The sequence below is a fragment of the Coptis chinensis genome, chromosome 3, assembly GCF_015680905.1.
Source record: "Coptis chinensis isolate HL-2020 chromosome 3, ASM1568090v1, whole genome shotgun sequence".
NCBI classification, from domain to species: Eukaryota; Viridiplantae; Streptophyta; class Magnoliopsida; order Ranunculales; family Ranunculaceae; genus Coptis; species Coptis chinensis.
Window position 1 is genome coordinate 38,230,971 of NC_141458.1, and position 27,866 is coordinate 38,258,836.

Genomic DNA, 27,866 nt, shown 5'->3' on the forward strand with positions numbered 1-27,866 from the left:
AAATCGTGTGTTTCTGCCTGGAGGTGTATTTAGAAGGTGGAGACTGTATTTATAAGGTGGAGACTGGAGAGAGGTGGATGGGAAGAGTTTTGCTACATATATGGAAGAGTGTGGTCAAGTAGAGGCTTGTTTGCTTGCTTCACACTTCACAGGACGTAAATTATGTGGTGAATTTACGAACGAGTTTGTCTAAATATTGCGGTGTTCTGGGACTCGCACAAAGTATATTATGGTCAATCTAACCGTACATTTAAATGCTCCAGAAAGTTCTAACTCGTTGAATAATATACTATTACTTTGGTTTGGTTTGGTTTTCCATGGGATTGTGCCAGTGTATGATCGGTTTAATTTTTTGTGGGATGATCTGATGAACTAGGTACTAACATTTGTTTATCTGATGCCACTCAATCGACACCTCTTTCTGCCTCAAGATATCGCTCCGCCTCCATGCAGGCATATATCACTGAATAGGAAAGCTTCCCATGCAGAACTCAACGTCTCAACCTAAGTAGTGAGAAATCGATACAATTAGCGTGCCAAACATAAATGGAGGGAGATGTTAATTCCTCTAGATGTAAGTGCCCCCCAACTCCCCAAGCAAAGTAGACCAAATATAAGCATAAGCGTACCGTTTGTACACACTGAAATTTGGTCCGACTACCTGGGCTTACTAAAAAAAACCAAGAATTAGACTCTCAAACATCAAAAACCCATGGGCGAAAAGAGACCCTTGCCAACTTTTCCGTGATTCATTCATGATTCACGTATGTAGAAGAAAAAAAAGTTGGGAGGAAGCAATGATGTCTGGTTTAGAAGAAAAAGTGGATGACAGTTGTGTTTTGTGTGTGTGTATGAGAGAGAATCTAGATGGCTGTTTATGGTATGTGATTAATCCTAACACGCCTTCCGACGCCATTCCCGTTTCACGCATGCCTACTTTGCTTAGCCAAGGCTTTCCCACAGCATTCGCTTCTGTAGTTTTAGGAACAAAAATTTATGTATTAGGCGGTTTTGAGAGAACTTTATGCAATCAAACCATCTTTGCAATCGCTAAACCCATCATGTGCGTTCCTTCGTCCAGAGTCTATGTTTACGATTTTTTGTACCCTAACGATGGTTGGAAGATGGGTGTTTACATGACGGGTGGTAAGGTTCAACCCTTCGCTGCGGTTATTGATGGCAAAATATTTGTCTTGGGCTCTAGTTTGGGTTATAACTGTCCTCTTCCCGCTGAGCCCTGGGCTGAGGTCTTCGATCCAAACTCCAATTCCTGGTCAGACTTACCCTATCCTCCTCACTCTGTTCTTTCTTCCACCAATAACTATAACTCAGACTCAGTAGTTGATTACACTAGGAAATCTATAACTTTGAGTTGTGGCACCCTTGGTTTGGCCACTTTTGATGCCACAAACCGTTCTTGGATGTGTCACCCATACGAGGAGCAGACAAAAGAATATAATGATATTGATTTATATACAAGCGTAATTGTTGGGGATGTTGTATATGTGTTTTCATACGGAAGATTGTTGGCTTGTCCCCTAGCTGCATTCACCTCCTTAGCTAACTGTAGCAGATATGCAAGTGAGGTTCACGGTTTACAGAGTGCTACTGACTCTGCGAGGTCTGAGTTCACCCCCATCTTTCTCCTCCACTTGGGAATGGAACAGTTATGCCTGGTTTGGTGTGTCGATGGTTTGGATGACAAGCAGCAAGTTTGTACAGTAACCTTTCATGTTAGATCGGAGAGTGACGGACAATTGCATGCTCACATATGTCACTCTACTTCCTATCTTGCAAAGGGGAAAGGCTTTGTTGATTGCTTGGTCCTGTAAGTACTGATGATCTTCTCACTCTACATATACACTCGTCTCTGTATGTCTGCGAGGAACCATATTTAAATAATAACAGTATACCAATATAGTGGCCTTATCTACTGTCAATCATATACCATTGCCGTGCACCCTTTACATTCATTTATTGCACTTACGTTAGCACAACTAGCTGGGTTTGGTACACATTTCCTGTTTTCTGAAGCTTCTCAAGTTCAGAATAAGTACTGTCTCCCTCACGTTTTCTTCTCTCATGTTTCTGTTATCACCATACACATACTGCACCTTTCTCTTTGACCTTTTTTTATGCTATGAAGTCTCTTATTAAACCAGGTATTTATTGTGTAATCTACTTTGGAAAGTTATTCTGGGATTAACTGTACACTTGATAAGTAATGCGAGGAAAATGTTTTTCTTTAATGACACGTACAAATACAACTAGTAATCCTAGTATATATATGGTGTTAACGTAAAATTGGTTCTTATTGGTTTATTTTTCATTTTAAAACGGGATTTAAATAGAGCTTTTGTTGTTCTCAACCAGTTTAATTTGTAAAATCTGTGGCGGTTTTATCCAGTACAGTTCACATTGATGTGGGAGCATCCATTCTCTGATCTAGTTTACCCAACGGAAATGTTGGGACAAAATTAGCACAAAGAATAGGAGTACCTTACTAAGACATTCATATATTGCATTTATTTGTGCTTCAAGTAATTTTTTATGCAAATATGGTTGCATATGTACATATCTTTACAGGAATCAGTCAAATTTCGTTAATGTTGGACCAGTAGCTAAGAGCAAGATATCTAATTCTGCTATTCCAGGTATGCACCATAAACCAACTCTTCTACTTTATCTGGACCTTCGATTATATTGTAGTTGTTGATATTCCTGTTCTGTAGAATTGGTAGTACTTTTCGACTCTCATTACAATTGTTCCAATTTTTCGCTCCTAAACTAGATAACAAATGCACCAAGACAAACAATCTTCAGATAACAAATTTGAGGATTTTGCATTTGATTGTATGTTTATATGAATCATTATGCCTATATCATACATGTATTATAAAGGTGGTATTGTGTTTTATTTGAAGATTGTTTTACAGCTAAAATAGTAGTATAGAAAATTTAATTTTTTGATAGGGAGCTCTTTCTTTACCTCCAAATAGGAGCAAATGAGAAATAATCTCATGAGTAAGTTCCTCCTCTTTCTCCTGCTCATCCCTTCTTTGATTGGTAATGAACCAGATAGCACCTCGATATCTTCTCTCTTTAATAAAGTTATGCCAGGTCAAAACTTATTTTTATTTTACCAGATAGCTTGTTAAGAAATTTTATTCTAGTTTAAGATTTTTATTGCGTAAATAATTTTTGTTTCTTCCTTATTATGATGTATAACTTCTCATCTAGTTGAAGAGTATGTTAGGAAGAATAAGAAGACGAAGGTCACATTGAAGGAAACAGATGTAATAATCCAGAGTGACGGACAATTGCATGCTGACATATGTCAGTCCAGTTCCTATCTTGCAAAGGAGAAATCCCTTGTTGATTGCCTGGCACTGTAAGTACTGATGATCTTCTTCTCTCACTCTACATATACTATTAAATAATAACAGTATATCAATATAGTGGCCTTATCTACTGTCAGTCAACTACCATTGCAGCTTGCGGCATTTTCATTTATTACACTTACATTAGCAGAACTAGTTGGGTTTGGTACAAAGGGCCAACAAATTTCCTGTTTTCTGAAGCTTCTCAAGTTCAGAAAAAGTACTGTCTTCCTCACACTTTTTTCCCTCATGTTTCCATTATCACCATACACATACTGCACCTTTCTCTTTGAGCGTCTTTTATGCTATGAAATCTCTTATTAAGCCAGGTATTTATTGTGTAATCTACTTTCGAACTTAGTCACACAAACCGTGGGGTTAGTACAGAGCTCCCGCTCTAAAATCATGGTTTGTCGGTTTTAGCTTAAAAGCTCGTTCAAACCGCTCTCTCAATTTTTTGAAACCACGATCTCGATTTCTAAAACCACACTTTACACTTCCAAAGCAGTTGAGAAGGTTTTTAATCATTCATTTGTGTAAGTTTTGTACTAAATTGAAACCCAATCTTAGTTTCTTTGATGAATCATTTGCAGATCTGAAGAAAACTAATAGAATATTTGAATCTGATTGAAGATAAATGAAATATGGACGAAAATACAACTATTTTGGGACGTAATTGGAAGAAATGATAACATATTGACTTGATTAAACTAGATAAATTCATATGGGTCGAGAGTGTTTGGTTGAAAGAAGGTTTAATGAAGAAGAATAGGACCGCTGTCCAGTACTCCCCTATCTCAAGATAGCTCCAGTTACTTTTTACTAGTATGACTGATATTTAGGTAGTTTGGCAGGCAACTCAAATGAATCGCCCGATATTTTTGTATGAGATTTATTGGTAAATTATGTTTTTGCTATTTTTTTTTTTTTTTTGGATTAACAAGCAGAGTTTTTGAGAGGTCTTTTATCCTTATTTTATTAATCATAAAAAAACTTGTTACATCCTTATATATATTTTGCCATTGGCATTATCAAACACTATTTTCCTAATATCCTCTGAAAAGGAGCCAGGAATTATTTCTTCCCACCTTACATTAGGTACATTACAAGCTAAAGTGTTTGCTAGTTTGTTTGACTCTCTATAAACGTGTCTAATAGCAAAATGCTCCAATTCTTTAATTATGCTTCTGATCCTTGTCATCATGAAGTTGGCCTGCCAGGGATGTGCTCCCTCTTGCTTCATAAAAATACCACATTACTTTCTCTCTTTCCTACTTATTAACTCAAGTTTACCGAGGGAAAAATCATTTGTAATTACTAATATTTTCATCTTAGTACTACTTTAATTAATGTAAATAATTAGTACATATAAACGCTTTGTAGACGCTCTCAAAGTGGGAGCTTCTCAAGTTAGGCGATTTCGCTCTCGCTCTCGCTCCCGCTCCCGCTTAACGATCTGGTGACTAAGCTTTGGAAAGTTATTCTGGAATTAACTATACACTTGATTAGGGGTGACTTTGGATCGGATCGGATCGGATTAACCTTCTTCGGAATTTTTCCAATTTTTTTTCGGAACCTAATATGCTAGCTAAATCCGATCCAATTTTTTTTCGGATTCAAAATATATTTCCAATTTCGGAACTTTCGGAAATTTTGAAATAACTCATAAATTTCAGAACACTTGGTAAATTTTCAAAAATCTCTTTACTTTCAATTATTTTTGGAATATCATACGCCAATGTTCATTATAGGGAGAGAAAACTATGTCCACAACATCAATGTACCAACAACAATACACATTTGTTTACTGAGAAAACTCATTTTCATTCAAACAAGTGATCCAAGAAAAAATGAGAAAAAGAACCTGCAGCCACCAATAGCAAGCATTGCATTCTGTTAAGGTCTGGGTATTTGTAATGTTTCAATCTTTTTTCGTGTGTGGAAATTGAAGCGTGAAGTGTCTGCATAAATAATCGATTATGGTCTTGGACTCTAAGTAGTTTTACATAATATTCTATCTATTGGAATTTGGCTTTTGGATTGGTCTGGAAGTCATTGTATGACTCAATGATATATTTTTTTCATATCATTGTTGTTATGGCAGACGGTGTAATGACAGTAGAGTGGTCCAATTCAAGTGGGGAAAAAGCGGCTAGGTTATGTTTTTGTTTTGTTTTTGGAAGTAAAAAACTATAAAATGAATGAACGGTCGAGATCTAATCAAGTGGATAGTGAGAGAAGTATATATTTTCGGAATAAATTGGCAATAATATCATAAATTTCGGAATTTTCGGATCGGATTGGATTTTAGAATTATATCCAAATTAGATCCAATTTTTTTTCGAAATTTTCAGAAATCGGAAAATCGGAAAATCGGCCCATGAAAACTACACCCAGAGCCAGACCAATTTCGGGTCGAATTTCGAAAAAATCGGAAATTCGGCAAAAAGAGACACCCCTACACTTGATAAAAGCAATGCGAGGAAAATGTTTTGCTTTAATGACACATACAAATACAGCTAGTATATATATATGGTGGTAACGTAAAATTGGTTCTTATTGGTTTAATTTTTATTTTAATAAATGTTGGATTTTTAACCCTTGTAAAAAAAAGGAAAAAAAACATAGGATTTAAATAGAGCTTTTGTTGTTCTCAACCAGTTTAAATTTGTAAAATCTGTGGTGGTTTTATCCAGTACAGTTCACATAATAAAGTTGATTACCAAAGGTTGGAAAGCTGGCATAGTGGTTGCAACGCACCTCTTCTCTTGCATAATTTCACATGGATGTAAGAGCATCCATACTCTGACCGAGTTAACTGTTTACCCAACGGAAATGTTGTGACAAAGTTAGCACAAAGAATAGGAGTACCGAGTACCTTACTTAGACGTTCATACATTGCATTTATTTGTGCTTCAAGTAATATTTGATGCATAGATGGTTGCATATGTACTTCTCTTTACAGCAATCAATCAAGTTTCGTTAATGTTGGACCAGTAGCTAATAGCAAGATATCGGATTCTGCTTTTCCAGGTATGCACCATAAACCAACTTTTCTACTCTATCTGGACCTTCGATTATGGTTGTAGATATTCCTGTTCTGTAGAATTGGTAGTACTTTTCAACTTTCGTTACAATTGTTCCAAATTTTCATTCATTTGAGGATTTCATATTTGATTGTATGTTTATATGATTCACTATGCCTATATCATACTTGTTTTATAAAGGTGGTATTGTATTTTATCTGAAGATTGTTTTACACCTAATTTTCATAATAGTACAGAAAATTGAATTTTTTAATAGGGAGCCCTCTTTCTTTACCTCCAAATAGGAGCAAATTTTGAAAGTCTAGTCTTCATCTGCACTTATTGCTGTTGTAAAGCTTAAGGTGCTTGGTTCAATCCAAAAAGATATTGGGAATCTGAAGTAGAAGACTAATAAGGAGAGGTAGAAAATGTAGAAGGGAAAGAGGATCCGTGAAAATTGATGAATGTTCTTAAAACAGCGGATGTTTTTTTTTTTTTTTTTTTGATATATAAAATGTATTTATTGATATAACCAAAAAGATTACATGAAACTTAAGGCTTTGCAAGAAACTAAAGTCTTTTAACCCATAGCCCCCATCCACCCCAAATAACCCACCTAAACTAGATAACAAATATGCCAAGACCAACAACACCCCCCACACCACACACCCCACACCCCCACCCTCACCCCCGCGGCACACACACAGAAGACAACAAGCCGCTTGACCCTTAAGCTGTCTTCGTCCCCCACTCCATCCTTGTCACTTTAGTATACTCTTAGTCCTCCTGGATACAAACTTTCCTCTTTAGCTACCCACTTGCTGCGCCCTTCTAATTAATGGGACAAGCCAACAGCAGAATCTTTTTTAGTTAGGGGTCCAACCTGCCTAACTTAAAACCTCACGTGCTGCATCATCACCCCTCTCACCTTAAAACAGTGGAAGTTCTAAGGTGAGCTTTGTATGCTTCGTGGAGTTATGGAATCATGCATGGGATTAACATGACCAAGCTGCAGTTTTCGTACTATTTGGCAGTCTGTTGGGGTTCAGGGAAACCAAAGCTTTCTCATCGGGTTGGGCTTTGTTTATTGTTTACAAGCATCATTTAGTACAATAAGATTTCTATAGTTGAAGGAGAAGACAGACACCCTTTCCGAGTGTCGATAGAGAGCAAAGATGCGTTATATGACTTATATTAACTTCTTAGGGTTCTAAGAGTGTGAGGGAGAGATCGAGAATCAGAGAGAAGATCAAGAGTGAGATTTTATAGAAAAGTCGGAGGCAGACTTTTCTATAAAAATAATCTTTTGGACGAAGTTATGCCTTTTTTGGGACAATTTTTGCTTTCCCACTTTGATGTGTCAAGGAAAATTTCCAAGTGGGCCACTTTATGATGCAATCAAGCACCTGTAAAAAGGCCACATGTGAGTAGTGCCCCTTCTGTATTCAGATGCATTATTTGCCTAGTTGCAGGGTTTTTTTATCGGTTAAATGTGATGTGTGTGTATATATATATATAATCATAAGTCAACTTTGTAGAATGAGATATCCCACTCAGATACAACAAAGGGAAGACAGATACAATATCAATACTATAAAAAAAAAAAAACTACGACTACTAGAGAAAACTAAAACAAAGAGATGCAATCATGCATGGCCGAGCAAAAAACCCCATCTGAACATAATATCCCTGAAAGATGTATCTGTCCACCCCTCCCAAAACTTCGACCAGAGAAAAACGAATCCCTTGATTACTACAATCATATGTGCCATAGTCATTTCACATCCATCAAAATGTCTCCTGTTCCTTTCCAGCCACAAGGCCCACAGGAGCTTATCATATCTATTAAGGCTTTATTATTTCAGTGGTCTAAGATTTTTAAAGAGTTTAGGAGTATCCCTTTTGAGTATTTTGTGGTGAGATGGGATAGACTTTTGTATTTAGAAGTAGAATAATTTGTAGATCTCGGGTTAGCCTCCTGTGGCTATGTTTTTAGTTTTATTTTGTTTATTTGTAAGAGTAGGCTTTCTCGGCTTATTTTTTTTTCACTTTTAATGAGATTTCATTTTTACCGAGCAAAAAAAAAAATATATATATATAAAATAGCAAAAGGTAAGATGCCCCACACTCTGCATCCCTTTAGGGAATGGACACTAGGCACCCAAGAGCTCAATAGATCTTTCACTGACTGAGGAACAACCCTATGCACTCCAAAGTGGCCCACAAAGTAACTCCATATCTCCCAAGAAAAAGGACAATGAATGAGAGTATGACTGACTGACTCCCCATCAGCCATACACAAGGGACAAAAGTTAATGATTATTTTCTTTCTCCTGATGAGATTGTCTATGGTCAAAATCTTATTATGGGTCGGCAGGGTCGCACACCAAATGAAAAAAGAAACGAAACAAGGGATCTTTGCCGACCAAATAAAATAACTAGGAAAGTCTGGAATCATGACCCCTCGGGTGGTTGCCGGTAAATGAGAACACAAAGAAAAGTATAAAGACTTGGCTAAGAATTTCCCATTCTTTTCTATAGTCTAGTGTTGACTATCCTTATCCGGTCTCACAACAAGAATCACCTCCAGCATAAGTGTGACTGTGTGAGGGTGGCAATGCTCGCAATATCCTAATCAGTCAAGTGAACATGAATCCCCAAATCCCACCCAAGATTACCGTTATTTAGATGCATGAAATCACAAATGGGGCGATTTAAAAAAACTGAGGTGGCAGAAAGTCTCGGGAAAGACAAAAACAACGGTCTCACTGCTACCCATCTATCCTCCCAAAATATGATTCTACCCCGCACCTAAGAGCTAAGGCATATGTGATTGCATTAAGACATGTGGTTGCAGGTTTGAACTTTTTGGTTATTTTAAAAGCTTGAACTTGTAGAAAGGGTGGACTTTAATGAATAGTAAGATAAGTTATTAGATAGGACACAGGTGGGATACACCTAGATGTGGGGTTGAATAATCTCCACACTTCCCCTCAGCAGAAATACAATGGTATTAAACAGGTTGCAGACACTGGAGAGACTTGAACCAGCAACCTCGTATGACCTAAGCTCTGTACCATGCTTAACCGGCGGTTACTCTAAAAACTGGAACTCGAACTTGTGTGGTGTATTAGGGACTTAGGGTGATGGGGAAAAATAGCGTCTTGCTAATGATTCAAGTGTTAATGTAGTTTTCTGATAATGTTAATATATTAAGTACTATGAATTAAATAAAAAAGAAAAGAAAAAAAGAACTGAATATTACGAATCACAGGGATAAAACATAGGTGGGACACCCCTAGAAGTGGGGTAGAATAATCTCAACACCAAATAGCCTAGCAAAATCCTACTATATGGGGCCCCACATAGCACTTTGTAGATTTATGTGACAAATGGGTGCCAAATGAGAACCTTATTTTCTGTGTTCACATTGCAAGCAATTGTCTATGTTGTTTCTATTCAACTGTCAACTTTTAATTTATCTTTAGTCATCCAATACTTCCCTTGCATCTGCATTTGTGGAGTGTCTCCCTATCTTACAATCTATGATTTATCAAATTTTTTATTGTCATTGATTACATTAAGATCATGTATATGAGTATTTAAATTTTAAAACCAAGGTGGTGTGAATTTATTTGCTGTGCTGTTCCAAATGTTTATTGAATTTTCAATTTTGTGGTTCTTTGGTACTATCGTGACGATGTCATTGAAACTTTCAGGGACAAGACGAAACATGGTCTCATATCCGAAAAGTTCTTTTGCATTTTCAGACTTGAGCCAAGAGGGGATCCCGTCTCGGTCTTGGTCCACACAGGTGCTAATGCTCAAGCAGATTCGTGTGTCTGTAATGTGTTGCACATTATTAATCTTACAGTGAGAACTTTAATAGATCTACACATGCACATATATATGAAGCTTTTAAGGAACACACTGATGAATAGAAAGACGCTTTTAAGCAATTTTCAATTGTTTAACATTTATTTGGACTGTGGAACTGTTTAACATTCTCATCCACTGTTCGTTTTCATGGGAGATCTGGAGTCATTTTGTGGGTCAGTCTGTGGTGTCGTGGGTTGTTTCTCAGTCAGTGAAAGATTTGTTGGTTTCATGGGCTCTAAGGGTACATTCTCCGAAGGGGTGTAAACTGTGGAACATTCTTCCCTTTGCTATTATGTGGGCTCTGTGGCTGGAAAGAAATAGGAGACATTTTGATGGTTGTGTGACGTCTATGGCAGAGGTGATTTATATCGATCAAAGGTTTCACTTTTCTTTGGTCAAAGTTTAGGGAGGAGTGGAGAGACACAACCTTTGCGTACTTTATGTTCAGATGGGATTCCTTGCTCGGCCAAGCATGATCGTAGTTTCTTGTTAGGGGTGCATCTTCTTCTAAGAGGAAGCCTTGCCATTGTATTTTTCATGTTTTCTAGTTTCCTTTGTTGTATTTTCATGGGATATCTCATTCTACATTGTTGATATTATAGCCATTTATAAATATACACATTTTACCGATAAAAAAAACATTTATTTGAGCTCTTTCATTGGTGTCACACAAACCATTGCACAGAAGATCTGTTTTTAATTTTTGTTCGTTTTTCTGACGTTGTTTATAGGTTACGAGGCATGCACATCGTGTCTATGTTGGTGGGCTTCCTGCTGGGGCAGATGAGCAGGTTATCTCTGATGTTCTAGTGTATTTATACAATTTATTATGTTTATCAAAGTTTGTTTGATAAACTTGATTTTGCGTGATTAAGAATCTTTTCTGTGTGTTTTTTATTCTTTACCGGTTAAGTACATACATAATTTATTAACCCAAAAGCTGGAGTTGTAGGAGGTATTCTACTACAATATGAAAACACAAAAGAAAGGTGAATGGAAAAAGGAGAGAGGGACAATCTAAAGGTAAAGCTACAACAAGATAGGCCATTTTATCAAAGAGTCCCATCTAAAGTTCTTAACAAAAAACTTTCAAAAAACCTGTCCTTCTATTCCTCCCAATCTTCCACCAGAGGTACACAGAGACTTTGATTGCACTAATAACCTCCTCTAAAGCTAGTGATCTATCCTCTATGTTTCTCTTTAGTCCTTTCCAAGCAGAGGCCGACAGTTTAGCAGCCTCCAAGGAATGAACTTAAGATCCTGCTAATAAATCCTTCATTGAATAGGGGACTAAGCGAACAAACTTGGACTGATGAACCAAATAGCTTTGTGCCTGCCAAGAATGCTACAATAGTATATTGGTTGATCCAGGCCAACAAGTGGAGCCATTCCAACAAATTGAACCGAAGCCTTCCATAGAAGGAATTCTGGAGTCCGGCGGTAGAATAAGAGACTTATGGGATACCTTAAATGGTGGAGAAACTTGAAGCTATAAGACAAAGTGGCAGAGAGAGCAAAGGTGGAGAGGGAGATTGCAAAACATTCTTGTTTTGATCCTAAAATCAAGACAATCCATAGTCGAGCAAAGAAGAAGGTGGAAGAGGAATGTCTAAAAAGTTTAGTCATTCAGATTCAGAAGTCTATGGGTAATGCAGTTATCATAGAGGAAGTGTTGACTAATCAGGCACCTGTTCTTGAGGAGAACAAATAGGATACAAAGGTGCAGGTGTAAGAACAAGATTATTGTTAGAGTTCTAAGGGATTTCTCCCCAGGGCGTCTAAAGGGTGGGCTGTGATTGGAACTTTTTAGGATGTTTCTATTATGTGAACACTACTATTTTCTTATACATAGATGTGTGAGAGAAGGCTGAAGCTAATAAACACCGTATAGTCTTTTGTGTCTTTTTCTCTAGACTTTCTTCTTCTTCTCGTGCTTAATAGCCAAAATAAATTTTTTTCTACAATAATATGATTGTATTTGGTAATAGATGGGGTGTAAGGATTGAGGGCTGATTTGATGCAATCGAAATTCCCTTAAACAAAAATTGTACGAATCTTCTACTGAACTCAAATTTCAATTCAATCAATAAATTAATGTGGCCAAAGGCCTACAACTCTTTAAATAGGAAAACCACTTCTAACTAAACACAATCCCTAATTTCAGTAGAATGCACTAAATTCGAAATTAGAAATAACCCCAAAATAAACTCAAAATAGCAATTAAGCCTATTTCTAATGTTCCCTATGACGTAGAAACTAATATGGGACTCAAATAATGGTTATTATTGAAGATGAGCATCCAACTTAAAACCAATTGGGTATAAGTGGAGAGGCCTAGGAACTTATATATTTCAATGCAAGGCTTAACATGTCCCATGTGGGACTAAACATCTCAACTGTTATGAACCATGAATCACATCATACTCCTCCACTTGAAGAACTTGACTCCAATAATTAAAGTTCTTTTTGGATGAGGTGGCTTGATAAGCATCCTTCCCAGCTTTAGCAGGCACAATTTTATGAGATGACAGCTTACACAATGTCTGATTATGTAGGGTTGAGATGCGGTATTATTGTAAATTTGATACCACGAAAGCTTTTGGTTTAACTGTGTTGATATTTTGATTTTCTTGGGTTTCGAGAGGGTTGAAATTGTAAATGTGATTTACCGTTTACGGTACTTATAGTGTTGTGGAGGTTGTAGAGTCCAGGGTTTATTGCTTGCATTGAATGTTACCTCCTGTATATGAACAAATTTATAGATACTGAAAAATATCACATTTTGGTGTTTGCATGAAGAAGCCTTGATTTTGACCTTCTCAAGTACTACATTTTTTATGTATAAATCGTCAAGTTTATTAAGTCTATTTATTTGATTTATTGTGTTTTTTTTGAACCAGAAAATTGTATCCTTCTTTGGCCATGTTTTGGTTGATATCGGAGCACATACAGGTCCAGGTCTGTTTACGTCCAGCAATTCAGTTGCCTCTTTTCATATTTTCAAGCATATTATTTAAATGATTTTTCAAATGTTACTTTCAGCTCTTGCTGTAGTCAACATCCACATCAATAGAGAGAAGAACTTGGCTATTTTGGAAATGAGTTCCGTGGCGCTGGCAAGCAACACAATGGCGCTCAATGGCATTATCTTTGAGGTGAGCACAAGTGCACAACCTTTTTGTTGCTAGACACATGATTAATCACGATTTCTTATTTTCTCTGTTTACTGTATAATTCATGTGTTTCGTCTATCAATGCGAGGTGCCTGTGATGACCTTATAGGTTTGATTAAGACTAAAAAGTAGAAGCTTGTACACTTTATGTGAACTGAGCTTCTCTACTCACTGTGTAACTTCTACAGCAATACAAATTTCAACTTATCTAGCGAAAAGAAAAAAATATAATTCATGTGTTTCGCGGTGACATCATGAGGGGTTGGTCATTACAAATACTTTCACTATAGGAAATAAGATATTCATTGTGCATGTAAGAACAACATAACCAAACTAACTAGTTCTTTCCCCCTTTTCTCTCATTTGGAAAAAATGTGTTATACTCTTCTGTTAAGATGGAACACCTGTTGCTCTAGAATTTAGACTAAAAGAGGGTAGCAAGGAAAGTGGATGGGTAATCCGTAGTCTGGCTAGCAATCTTACACTACAGGTACCAGCTCTGCTACGAGAAATGGGGGTACGGATCTTAATTTCCTATAATCTAGGAGTCTGATACTGATCTCCTTGTGTCTTTTTTTGTTGTTGTTGTTGTGCTTTCTGTCGTTGCACATCCCAACCGCTGAATTCTTATTTATTTCATCCACCCACCCCTACTGACAGTCAACCATCACCACTAACAGTCCACCACCATTACCCGTAGCAGCAGTCTACCGTCACTGACAAAGGGGCCAGCAGTAGTGGCTATCCACCACCATCTCTGGCAGTCCCCAAGAACCCCCAAAACCTTTTTATGTTTCATCTGTCTGTTAACATTTTTTATTATCTTTCCTTAATCTATCACCAATCTCTTGATTTTCATTCTAACCTATCTATCTGGCGTTTGATTAGCTTTATCCACTCTTGTCCTGGCTTCTTATCTTTCTTAGCCTATATCAAATTCTCCTGCCAGATTTGGTCACGACTCTAGTGCCCTTGCTACCATGTGCCCCTAATGCTCTATAAACTTCAGCCTCTCGTCCTACTCCTTGATCTCTTAACCAATTTGATTACATTCTGTATTTTGACACTGGTGCTACTCTCGATGACTTCTTACTGGCTCTTTACACACTCGATCTCCGTATATGGGATCTTTCAGTTAACTATGTTGTCGAATGCAGCAACAAGGTGGCAATCTGTTGTGAAAATATATGCAGGCCGTTGTCAAAGGCGTTCCTATGGTGGCGCCAAGATGGCCCAAGGCATTAGTTGAGAATCCTAACACCTTTGGTCTAGATTGAAATTTTGAAACTCACACCTGATTGATGAATTGCATGCTCTCATGTCTTGGGAAGTAATGTCCGCGTGTTCAATTCACTTGCCAAAACTTAAAAAAATCAGTTATATCTATAGCTATGGCTGGTACAACTCAGTGTGGAAGTGAATACTGACCTTAGAGACTGACCAAGACGGGCGGCTTTGAACCTTTATGAACTGTTTTGGTATATATCTCTTGATGTTTGCTTTACTTAGAACTTTTATTAACTGTATACTATGGCGGCAAACTGTTTTTATTTTTTAAAGCACCATTGTTATTGATCACATGCCGTAGGTATGACCGACCTTAGAGTTGAACTGTTTTACACAATTGCATGTTCAATTGCAACTTACCCACGAAAGAATTTATGACAGGCATGCAATACAGTTAAGTGGGTTCCATGGGTTCATCAGTAAGCATTTTAGTTGCTTAATGTACTTCTTTTTATTTGATCAGGGAACTTCCCTAAGGCCTAGTGACTACAACCCTGGATTAGCGGCGAATCTTGGACCTACCCAACCAAGTTGTTATCTCAAGCTAGAGGCCATCGATCGACTACCACTGTAAGTTTACTTGTAGATATGTTCTTTGAAAGGAAACATTTGGTTGGTTGCAGGTTTGTCGGGAAAAAGAGTTTTGAACCATAGTCATTGAGTATTTAAGAAATAGGAGTAACATCCGTTTACCATGGTTTTTTATATCATGATTTATACCTCGCCCCTTTACAATATGAGTTAGGAGCTAATATTTTGTGGATATGATTTACTAACCATGGATAGCTACTTCCACAAAAATTCAGTTCATTTGGAAACCTCTAACCTAGTTCAAAATTGTTGACAACTTTAAATTTTTTTTCAACGGTCCAGAAACTTTGATTTGCAATCATCTTTTGGCATTGTTAAACACCATCAAATGAGTTGAAATTTTGTGGAGATGATCTTCATGGTTTGTTGGACGTATCCAAACCTCTAACCTAGTTCAAAATTGTTGACAACTTTAAATTTTTTTTCAACGGTCCAGAAACTTTGATTTGCAATCATCTTTTGGCATTGTTAAACACCATCAAATGAGTTGAAATTTTGTGGAGATGATCTTCATGGTTTGTTGGACGTATCCACAAAAACTAGGTTCTAGTTCATCTTGTAGGTGAAATTGTGGGGGCATGGTATAAACCATGGTATGAAAGTTGATCCCTCCCCATTATACACACACACACATCAAGGCTCTCAAGCGGACCATCCGCATATAGATTTCTTAATTTAGGAAGGCTCTCACCTGTTTAACTTTATCTCTCTCTCCTACTCTCTCACTTAATAGTTAGCAAGGGTCACACAGAAACTCCAACAACGAAACAAAATAAAGTATTAAAACTACTTTACCATTTCGTTCTCTGTCTCTCTCCCATACTATTTCTCTTTTCATTTTCTTCTCTTTCAAGGTTTGGAAAAACCATAATCTTTTATCTCTACTCCCCAACAAAGTGGTGTCATCCCTTCTCAAGGGATTCATTATGTCTACGTATTGTACAGTCGTGTTGGACGTTGGATCAAATTGGATAATTAAAATTAAAAAGTTAGTTGGATAGTTTTTCAATAATGTGAATCAGTGAATGTCGATCACAGAACATGGTTAATATAATGAGGATAGTTTTAGTTCTTTGTCGTCGTCGAAAAATCACAGGTATATGAAAAGAGCATTGAATTATGAAGAAGCTAATGAAACTTATGTTTCTCTTTGGTGCGCCAATTCTTTTCACTGTCTTTTCAATCTTCGCTCTTTTATGAACTCGATCTAAAACTGTCATTCCATTGTCTTTACAAGCCCAATTTTAATCCCAAAAATGGTGTTAACAAGAAAATTTTCCAAGCTTGTATAAATCAGTATGTAGTGGGAAGTGATGTTACTTGTTCATAAGAAGAAGAGAGCAAATACAGTGTTTTGCAGCTTGAAAAAAATGCTATTTATTTCAAGAGATGAGAAAACGGACAAGAAAAATTGGAAAGAGAGTAGTAGGAGGTAGAGAGGTCAAGCAAGGAGGCATAAGTGTTTTTCACTTGTTTCCTTCTTTGTTGTGGTATCATCATTAATTATACTTGGTGAGAAAATTTTACACGAGAGGAGAGAGAAAGAAACTAACATGTGAAATTCACTGTTTTAGTTAGGTCCGTTTACAGATGGTCCCCATGAGATCTTTAATACCAGGGCCGAAAATATCAACCGATATATCGGCTTTTGAGGTACCCGATATGGATATAATGCAATATATTGGATGGATATATTGACACATTTTGTATCCAATATATATTGGATTTTTCGATATATCGATATACACGATATAGATTGTTGACTTTGATTAATCTTTGACTGATTTTTATTAATATATCAACTATATTTTTGATATATATCAGTATATATAGGCAATATTTCTAATATTTTCGATATATCAACATACAAAACAAATTTTTTACCGGTCAACAAAAAGATATATATCCAATTTTTAGGGGGGTCCGATATATCGCCCGATATCGAAATATTTGGCCTTGCTTAACACTAGGGTGAAATTTATATACAATGGTTTTTATTTTTCTACAAATTTACTTGTGACTTGATTTTTTGTGGGACTCCACAAAAAATAGGCTCATTTTGAAATTTCTAAAGATGCCAAAAGAGGGTTGCAAAATTTTAAATCCTGGCTGTTAAAATAAACTCACATTTTCAAATCAACTTTTGAAAGGGGTAGAGATTTTGAAATTTTGTGTTTATGTTCTTTATAGTTGTAAGATCATAACCACAAAGTCTTAGCTCTTAGTTCAACTTATAAAAGGGTGTTGTATAAATTGTTGTATAAGAAGTGTTGTATATGGATCCCTCCCCTATATATATATGAGGAGGAATAGAGCCATATTGTACCCACATTTTTTATATACAAAATGAATTATGGCTTGATTTTTATGAATATGATGTGCCCATAATGGAGATCATCCTCACAATAAATCACTCTATTTGGATATGTATAATCTTGCATGTACACACACATTACTCATGTTGAATATACTTGAAGTTATGAAACACATATGAATGTCTGAAGTTATGACCTACACATTCTTGTTTATCAAAACTATAAGGGAAATAAATTTAGACAAAATGGAGATAGAATTTAGGCTCATTGCTGCATACAATTGTCTCTTGTTATGGAGGTCATCCTCGTATAAAATGAATAATTCTAATATCTGTTACCTTCCAAACTTTATTGTCGAAGTTTCCAACCCTTTTTTTTAGAGGAAATGTCGGTATAAGTTTTTGTTCTTGCTTTTTTTTTTTTACTATTTGGTGAAGTTAAACTCCTTGGCAAGGTCGTATTCACAAAAAAATAGCCTCAGACATATCTTTGTTGGCTTGAAGAAAGTGGTTGTATCATGTTCCCTATCATGGAATTGAGTTAGTTGCTTAGTTTGTGAAGATTATCTCCTTACAGCAGCATTGTTCTTTTAAAAAATCAGTTCCTTGCTTCATTTCTAACTATGTTTAGGATATGACGATATGTTGTACCCTTCATTATGCATGAGCAGCTCACGTGATGTTTTTCTTCTCACGTGTGTCTGCTATTAGAAGGGTTGATCCTTCGTGAGGAAATACATCTTAAGGCCAGTTATCTTCTAATAATAGCTCCATTAGAAGCAATGAGCTCACCGTTACATCATTCTATAGGGTACTAGCCAAAAATGAAGCGATCTTGAGATTGAAACCACAAGAGATTATGGTAAACTTTCCACATAGAAGGATATCGGTGTCTTCTATTCCTTTTAGGGTGGCTTTTTTCAGTTGGATGGCTTATCTAAGAATGTTTCAAACCACATATAGGCTTAATGCTAAAGAGAGAACATTGTGGATGAGTGTGGCTCTTGTAGGACGAGTATTGAGGATGTGGAACGTGTTCTTGTTCAATGTATATTTTTGCCAAAAGGGTATGGAAATTATTATTTCTATCTTTCAAGGAGCATTGGTGTCACTGGATAGGATTGAGGATGTGCTTGGTGGGGATATAATCACACATGTTCTCTCTCCGAAGGCAAGATGGATAGTCGAGCATCTACCTAGAGCTATTAGTTGGAACGAAAGAAACCAAAAAAATTCCTAACACAAACACAAGACAAAAAGGAAATATACAAAGTTTTGTTGGAGGTCAAGGAAACAATATATGATTGGTCTAGGGGTGTGACCACGTTGAAAGAGTAGGTTTCAAGACTTTATGGTTAGTGTTTTGTAAGGTACTAGCCTTTAACCCGGATCCTTTTGTTCATCACAATGATAGAACTTAAAATACAACAGCTTATTGAAGATTTAAAATAAAAACAACATAGCTTCTTTGGGTATGTTTGCATTGCTTCATCAAACCTAATAACGTAATTGAAGCACATCCATGGAAGCCTCAACAAATTAAAATAAAAATTAACAACGCCATAGGCATGCTCAACCATCGATACATGATACATTGGCATGCTCAACATACACAGCTACAACTGTTTTACCACATGTAATCCATCTTTAGATTTTCTTTAATATTATCAGAGCAATCTTGCCTACCTAGTAAGCTTTAATTTTCTTTAAAATTTCATTTTGAAGGTATTGGAGTTTTTGTAGATGGGAAAGTACAACCTCATAACTCGGTGCCTCACTAAGTGGAGTTATCTTTTTAACTATTTGAAAATGAATATTTTACCTTGAAAAACAAAGATAGCTCTACTAGTGAAAGACTCTTAAAGTCTTAATACAACGTATGTACAATAGGTGTTAATTTGTGTGGTGCTAAGATATCTCAACAAGATGGGGTCCATGTACCCACTTATCCTTTGCCATACCATTTCTTTCATAGAGATGTGGCTTAGCCTTTGTATGCTTGTACCTTTTGTAGTGTGAATCTCTCACACTACATCACTATTATTAATAGAATATATTGTTTGGTTGATAAAAAAAACAAAAAAAAAATGTTCCTAAACAAGGTACTACGGGTGGCATAGGACATCCAAATAGTCCAATTACAGTATGCTAGAATCTTAATCCATTTTAAATTTGCAAAATTTGTAGTCTCCAACGCCTAAACATGAAAATATCGACAGTCCAAGGAAATAACAATTCCGGATGCCATTCTGCTGTGTTCTACTCTACAATTCTTCTGCTGAAAATTTTAGTTAATCTGTCCTTCCACCCCTGATAGGTTGGGATATGTCATATCTGCAATGATGTTTCTTCCTAGCACCTCTTCAATTCTATTCAGGAGTACCCAAGGCTTGTTGAAAGATTGCAAAAAAAAAATCCACACCCCAAGCATAGTAAAGGATAAAAAATATTGCATAACCACTTTTTACTAAGCTTAAATAACAATAAAATATAGAAAAGGATAAAAAAGATTTGAGTACTGAAAAAGATTAAAAAGTTTGTGCGGTTGCTCCTGCATACCTTTCAAATGAGTCAATCCTACAAGTAGACAAGTAGACACAAGGACTTTTTTTTTTGATGGAAAGCTAAAATCTTATTTATATATAATTCTATATTTACAAAAGCCCCAACCATCAAAAGCTAGGACTGAAGCAGCAAGAACAGGTGAGCGATGTAACCAAACTGAAGAGAAAGGAGGTAAAAAATTAAGTCATCTAAAGACCAAGAAGTGTTTTCTGCAACTGGGTGGGTGTGCTCTCCACGTATCTGACGATGCCAAACTAGCAGCATGAGAAGCAAAACAGTCATCACTTGAATTTCCCTCCCTATAGCACCAAAGAATTATGAATTCCTCAAAATTTTGTAACAAGGACATGATTTCCCTGTTTATTTTCGCCAACAGCCAATTTGTATCGACCGTTGTAGCAGTCATGTATTTGTACAGTAATTGAGAATCAGTTTCCAGTTCAATCTTGCGGATGCGGAGTCTCACAGCCAAATGGATACCATATAACATAGCCAAAAACTCAGCCAAATTGTTGGAGGTGTGAAGTATTGGGATCGCAGCACCCATGATAAACTGACCATTAGCCATTCGTAAAACACAACCAGCACCTCCGAATCCCGGATTCGCAAGGGCAGCTCCGTCTGTGTTGAGTTTTGCCCATCCTTCAATAGGTGGATGCCACTTAATATATATAGTGATGAGCTCCTTGTGTTCTTTTTCATCTAGGATGTCTTTAAGAATATGCAGCTGTCCATAAATCTTTCTGATGTAAAAAATAGGATCTGGACTGTTGCGGTTGAAACGTGAATCATTTCTTGCAAGCCAAATGAACCACAAACCCAGTCCTAGCAGGCAAACTTGAATATCCCCTTCAGGCTGCTTCCTTACTGTATTAAACATCTGGAAAATTCTTTGTTTAAAATCCTGAACAGAAGAGTAGAGGACGTCGTCGATCATTGTCATGCAATTTGTACCACACCATACAGCCTTTGCAAAGCTGCATTATTAAATTATAAATTATAAGTAGACACAAGGACTTTGTACTTACGTGATAGTTATAAATTATTAAACCATAATAGAAGCGAATATCTTGGGTAAATGAAAGTTAGGCCCAACTAAAATAGTTGAAAATTCAAATGTATAGCATAATTTTAACTGTTTTTTCATGTTTAATATTCTAATAATTTTTTTTCAAAAATTTTAACTAGTATTTTCTCAATGTTATGCTTTGTAGAACTAAAGAAATGTAAATTACGCGTATGGTATTTAGAAGTTTTTCTCGTAGGCGCTTACACGCACCCGCTCTCGCTCACGCTTTGCGCTTTGGTTGCTAAGTTTAGCTTCGCTTCTTCCCCCACTATTGTTATGATTCTCCTGCTCGTCTCTATTTCCTCTGACCTCCAACCTCGATACTTGATCTTTTTACTACATTAGTATGTTGTACCAATTAAAAAATGGAACCTGATAACAATGGGAGGGTTAAGGGAAGACCCCAAATCTATCCCTTGAGTTGAGAAAGTTTAAGTGTTGGATGTCTTATTCTTCAGTTTTACACGTTGACCAGTCATTCCCTTTTGCCATAATTTATTTACCTCTAATATCTTGCTTAATTTGCTGTTCATCGAACATAAGGTCATATTCTGAAAGAAAAGGGGATGAAAATACACACTCGAACTCATTTCTGTGTGTTGTTAGTATTTTAAGATGGAAGGGGACTACTAGCAATGGTTAGCAATGCACCTTTAAATTCTGTCCAAATTTCTATTTACTTTTAGAATATGATTTGACTCACTCTTGGGTTCTTGCTTTGATTGGTCGTACACAAGTATATGCATGCAGACAACATGCACATGGGAATTAAAGTCAAATAGAGAATATCTGGAGAATTAGCATATTTGTTGTGCTTGTAAAGGAGGACCTTTTCTTAGACACTTTTTGTTTGTGTTTTGTTTTGTAGTAGCGCAACAAATGACCAAGATAGCATGTTCAGACGGAAAATGCTGGTAAATTATGTGAATGCTTCTGTATAACTTATAATATGGCTGTCTTTGTACATATTTTTGTTTATGAGACTGATAATATGCTATATTAAGTGCAGGCATTAGCCTGGGAAGCAAGTATCCCACATTCAAATGGATTGGATGCTCGCCGATCCCATGTTGTCTGCTTACTTGAGGTATTAGCTAGTAATTGTCTACAAGCCACATCCACTACTTTAGTGTTAGTGGTTTCAACTTTCAAGTGTGTTAGAATTATAGTGTTAATTATTATGTGTAACTAGAAGTAACAATGATAGACCTAATATAGAACACATAATTTTGAGATGCTATTACATATTGATGAACAGTAAAATTTCTAACAGATTGTCATTCTAATCTTAATACAACTGTAGCTTCCAATGTCTTTTCCTTAGTCGTCTCTTCCAAATTATCTTCAAATAAAGGCCAGGTGATAGATTCTCTTGTGCTCGCTGACACCATCAATAATTGTCCTGCCACTAGTGTGACTGGAGTTGGTTATTGGTCGCTTCCATAAGGCACTTTTCTCAGAAAATTTAGCATTTATACTCCTATTAAATTGGTTATTGTAGTAGAAACTAGGAACTAATTATATACATCACATCCTTGTGTTTTTGGTTGACGTGGTGTGCCTCTGTTGCAAAAGTTGTCGGAAATAAGTACTTTGGAGTTTTGGTGTAGTTTTGGCATTTTACATTGCCTTATGCAACTTTGATACGCATACCACACTCCAGTCCGGTGGTTCACGAAGTGTTAGTGCTGATGTTGCATCGTGATTTTTAATGCAGCATTCATGTTGCACTGATCTTTCTCGATGCAACATCACTGTTGCACTGAACTTTGTTGATGCACATTAATGTTTGCATGTTGCACTGAACTTAGTACATCGATTCTCAATGCAGCATTAATGTTACACTGGAAGTAACACTGCAACATTCATGTTACGCCCAAATTCCTGACCTGATGGGAACAAATATTGTGGACACATGTCATGCTGCTGTGTGGTCAACACAGGGGTGTACATTATAACTTAAGTCCCCCCCCCCCCTCTATACGTGACCAAATCTGGTAAATAGGGATGTTTGCCATAATTCCTTTTTTTTCACCTTGGAATCCATGAAGAATTGAGTGATTGGGAACCAACCCAATGTTGGAAGTGTGTAATGAGATTATCAACAAGTGTGTTCTCTTTCATAGCTTCATCAAGGGTGTAGTCACACATATGTGGTCACTGGTCAGAGGGACCAGAAGAGTGTCTACCTCTGGCGGGCACCTAGTGATAGTGGTATTAGGCACATGAGCACATCAGCAAGCACATCGTTACATGTGCTGATGCGTATATATTTAGGAGCATAAGTTGCAACGACATCTTGATGTAAATTTGTATTTGTATTTGTGCATTTTGAAATGAATACTCATCTTGACATATGTTTGCTTTTCACACTAGGCTGTATGTGCAAGTAATCCGTTGTGTGACGACGAATACAAATGTTTAGAGGGGTTCTTTTGGAAGACTGGAGAGATATACGGTATGCACAATCACATTCTTGCAAACTTTCCAGGTTTCTCTTCTAGATCTGTTACCAATCAGAGTATCAGTCTCTTGTTCCATTGTAGAACTTTTATGTATTTGAATTTAGTCCTTAATTCCCCTCGGGAGATGTCCTCTTAGAACTCTAACACAAGCTATTCCAGAGGAGAATTAGCATTCCATCAAGCCCTCAACTTTGTCATTGAAATTTGGATTTGGAAGGGAGGATTTGGGAATCTTTATTTATTTTTTGTTTGCTTTGTTTGTCATATTTCATAGACTAATATGTAGTAGGAAACTTAGTACAACCTTGTGGAATATTAATAGCGTCATGGCGATATGGCACACTTAGTGTGGTGGGAGTCTGCCCATTGTATATCTGAGATATCTAATTACTCATATTCCTTTACTGTTTGAGTTGTCAGGAGACACCATTTTATGACATATTCTCAATCACCTTAACAACGACGGTGGAGAACTAAATGGTGGATTCTGGTTTAGTGAAACCTTGAATATTTGGATATTGTTCTGTTTAATATTCTTTCAGTGTGTTGAAACAAGGTGGCAATAAAGGGCATTGTTATAAGGGAATCCTGGTTTGAGGCCATTCAACCACTTCAAGCAATTGGTTTTCAAATCCTTCCTGGGGCACTTAATCCTGAAGGATGGTTATTATGCATCCTAGGGTTTACAAACCCTCAATGTCAGCCCCAGATTAGTTACTATTTTAATTCAGATTTTCAAGGTTTTGTAGAATTTGAGTTTAATTAGCATTTTTAGGTCTTTTAGGCTATTACTATTTTTTGGATTATTTTAATTATGAATTTCAGTTTCTATTTTGATTAGAATTGGTTTTAGGTTAGATTTCTATTTTGAAAATTGTGTTAGATTATAAAATGAGGTGTAGGCCTTAGGCCAAGTTAGAGTTGATGAATACTAAAAGTTTGTGTGTTTAGAGAAAGGTTTCTATGTTTGAGAATCAGGTCTCAAAGTCAGATCTTTGTACTTACGTGTGCATCAGATGAAAGAGTCATCTATAAGCCTGTCCCATCCAACATGAACTGTTATCCGAAAATCCAAAATCCTCTTACCAAACAGAAAAGTTGGCTGTATTATAATATTAAGGAAAAAGAGCTGTGTCATGATTTTGACCACTCATTGAACCAGTGATTTTCTGCCTCTCATCCTCTTGTCAATTGTATGGTAGCTTGAAACCTTTAGTTGGATCCAAACACCATTCTGGAAATTTAATGAGCAATTTAGAACTGAATTTGTTTTCCTCTCTTGTTGAATGAATCAGGAAAGTTGAAGAGCGTTTATGTTCCATGCCCAGATGGAAAGCAGAAGGGTCTGCCTATTGGAAGGGTGGGTAATAAATTGTTCTTGCTAATCTGTCTTACAAGTTACAAGATTCTCATGTCCTTGTTTTTCCTAAGAATGTTGTTTTATGATCTATTGTTAATTGATATAATCCTGGATGATTACGATTCATGAAGGAAAGTGTCATGTTGGTCACACCAAATGGCCAAATATTGTAATGCTCGGACCTTAGACTCGAGGAATATACTTGTGTAAAGGAAGGTATTGATTGACTTACATATTTTACTGTGGAGATTCTGTTGGATCATGAATCTATAGCATAGAGGATGGAATGATTACTTTAAGTGTGAGCTAAGGTCAAGACCATGTGGAATTCCATCCTCATTGGCATTGAGACTTGAGACTGGCCGTTAAGGTGCAATAGGGGTGGGCAATGGGCCGGGTCGGGCTAGCCCGACCCTAAACATTTAAAAGCCCTTTAGATATTAAGGTCGGGTCGGCCCGGCCCTAAAATCAGCATAGGATCGGGTCGGGCCGGATCACAAGTCTAAATCTCAAGCCTTGACCCTACCCTAAGCCCTCTTTAAAGGCTTTTTAGGGGGGTTTTTGTGGTCGGCCTATATATTTTTTTCGCTTTTACAAATACCATTTTTAGGACAAAGGTTGTTTTTTGGTTTCGTGGTTACAAATGTCCGCTCAGATTTCTCGGGCTTTTAATGGTGTGGACCGGAAACCTTTAGTTCTAGACTTGGCTTGGATGTGAATAAAAATATAATTTATAAGAAGTAAGTGGGAAAATAAATTGAGAATAATAAGTTATAGACTTTGATTTGATGATCAAAAGAATAAAGTCTTATTTTTTTTATTAGGCTAGTGCTCATTATTTTTCATGGCTGCTAGATAGGTTGATAAGTTTTTGTTATATAAGACAAGTTATTGGAAGTACCCTTGGGTGTAAGTGGTAAATTACAAAGGACAATGTTATTTTAATTAAAATATTTAACAAAGAGTTGGACAATTATGGTATATGTATTTATAGTGAAAATGTAAAACTATAATTAGGGCTTGGTTAGGGCTGAATTAGGGTTGGGCCTATGTTTCAGAACCTTAGCCCTAGCCCTGCCCTAGAAGGCCTTAGGGTCGGGTTGGCCCTGCCTTAAACTCTATGAGGGCTTTAGTTGTGAGGGCTTTATAGGGCTTATAGTCGGGTCGGTCAGGGCCGGATTAGGGTCGTTAGGGCTAAATTCCCACCCCTAATAGGGGTGGGCAATGGGCCGGGTCGGGCTAGTCTGACCCTAAACATTTAAAAGCCCTTTAAATATTAAGGTCGGGTCGGCCCGGCCCTAAAGTCATCATAGGATCGGGTCGGGCCGGGTCACAAGTCTAAATCTCAAGCCCTGACCCTACCCTAAGTCCTCTTTAAAGGCTTTAGGGCCGGGTTTTAGGGTCGGGCCTATATATTTTCTTCATTTTACAAATACCATTTTTCAGACAAAGATTGTTTTTTTGGTTTCTGTGTTACAAATGTCTGCTCTGTATTTCGCTTTAATGGTGTGGACGGAAACCTTTAGTTCTAAACTTGGCTTGGATGTGAATAAAAATATAATTTATAAGAAGTAAGTGGGAAAATAAATTGAGAATAATAAGTTCTAGACTTTGATTTGATGATCAAAGGAATAAAATCTTATTTTTTTTATTAAGCTAGTGCTCATTATTTTTCATGGTTGCTAGATAGATTGACAAGTTTTTGTTATATAAAACAAGTTATTGGAAGTACCCTTGGGTGTAAGTGATAAATTACAAAGGACAATGTTATTTTAATTAAAATATTTAACAAAGAGTTTGACAATTATGGTATATGTATTTATAGTGAAAATGTAAAACTATAACTAGGGCTTGGTTAGGGCTGAATTAGGGTCGGGCTTATGTTTCAGAACCTTAGCTCTAGCCCTGCCCTAGAAGGCCTTAAAGTCGGATCGGCCCTGCCCTAAACTCTGTGAGGGTTTTAGTTGTGAGGGCTTTATAGGGCTTATGGTCGGGTCGGTCAGGGCCGAGTTAGGGTCGTTAGGGCCAAATTCCCACCCCTAAGGTGCATGTCATATTGGACGTGTTATATGTTTGAAATCAAGTATTTCTATTGAATCCTTGAGAAAAATATAAGACAATTTAACATGTGTGGTTATCTATATCTTTTGGTTAGAAAACATATTTTTCTTCTTTTACTCTTTTTCTTTTCGTGGGCCTGGGGAAATTTATTCAGACTTTAATGTTTGCCACAACACTATTTTAGGTTTTCTTGGAGTATGAACTCATGAAGAGTGCTGTTGAGGCTATGGAAGGGATCAATGGGAAGGTGCTTGGGAGGGAGCGTGTCCTCGCTTTCTATTACCCTGAAGACAAATATGCAAGCAAGGAGTGGGACTATTTGAATGATTACATCAATTTGAAAAACTGGGCAAAACCAACTTTTAGTCGAAGAATCAGACTGTAGATGGTCTTCTAACTTGTTTTTTCTTTTTTTTTCTTCAAGAAAGAGTTTCAGTCTGATCTTTTATGACAGAATGAAAATCTTGATGAGCTCAAAAGTATTGGTAGTTTCTTCACTTTCTTTTATGTTTCTTCCCAACACAATCTTCTTATTAAGACCTCTCTGTATTTTGGGAAACAACCTTATATTAATGTATTGCACACTAGTCTGAATATATCTAAAACGCTAGGTGCTTCACCACTGCGTTATTTTTTCTGAAAATGATAGTGCCCCGAATTTTATGCGCCTCATGATCGTTGGTTATGTATTTGTTC

General features: G+C 36.7%; 1 protein-coding gene across 3 annotated transcripts; it reads left to right on the forward strand.

Moving 5' to 3' along the window:
• The first annotated feature begins 773 nt into the window (after positions 1 to 773).
• On the forward strand, positions 774 to 27,813 carry LOC147509513 (uncharacterized). 3 transcript variants are annotated; one of them, XM_086601775.1, is made up of 15 exons: positions 774 to 1,828; positions 2,587 to 2,654; positions 3,241 to 3,391; positions 6,346 to 6,413; positions 10,126 to 10,136; positions 10,194 to 10,220; positions 11,017 to 11,076; positions 13,186 to 13,243; positions 13,328 to 13,440; positions 15,209 to 15,315; positions 22,153 to 22,198; positions 22,294 to 22,371; positions 23,661 to 23,742; positions 25,045 to 25,109; positions 27,355 to 27,813. In XM_086601775.1, the coding sequence occupies exons 1-15, from the start codon at positions 798 to 800 to the stop codon at positions 27,553 to 27,555; spliced, it is 2,166 nt and encodes a 721-aa protein (XP_086457901.1). In that variant the 5' UTR covers positions 774 to 797; the 3' UTR covers positions 27,556 to 27,813. The 3 variants fall into 3 exon arrangements, with proteins under 3 accessions (XP_086457901.1, XP_086457899.1, XP_086457900.1); XM_086601773.1 differs by having other exon boundaries at positions 10,126 to 10,250; XM_086601774.1 differs by having other exon boundaries at positions 10,126 to 10,220.
• The last annotated feature ends 53 nt before the right edge of the window (positions 27,814 to 27,866 follow it).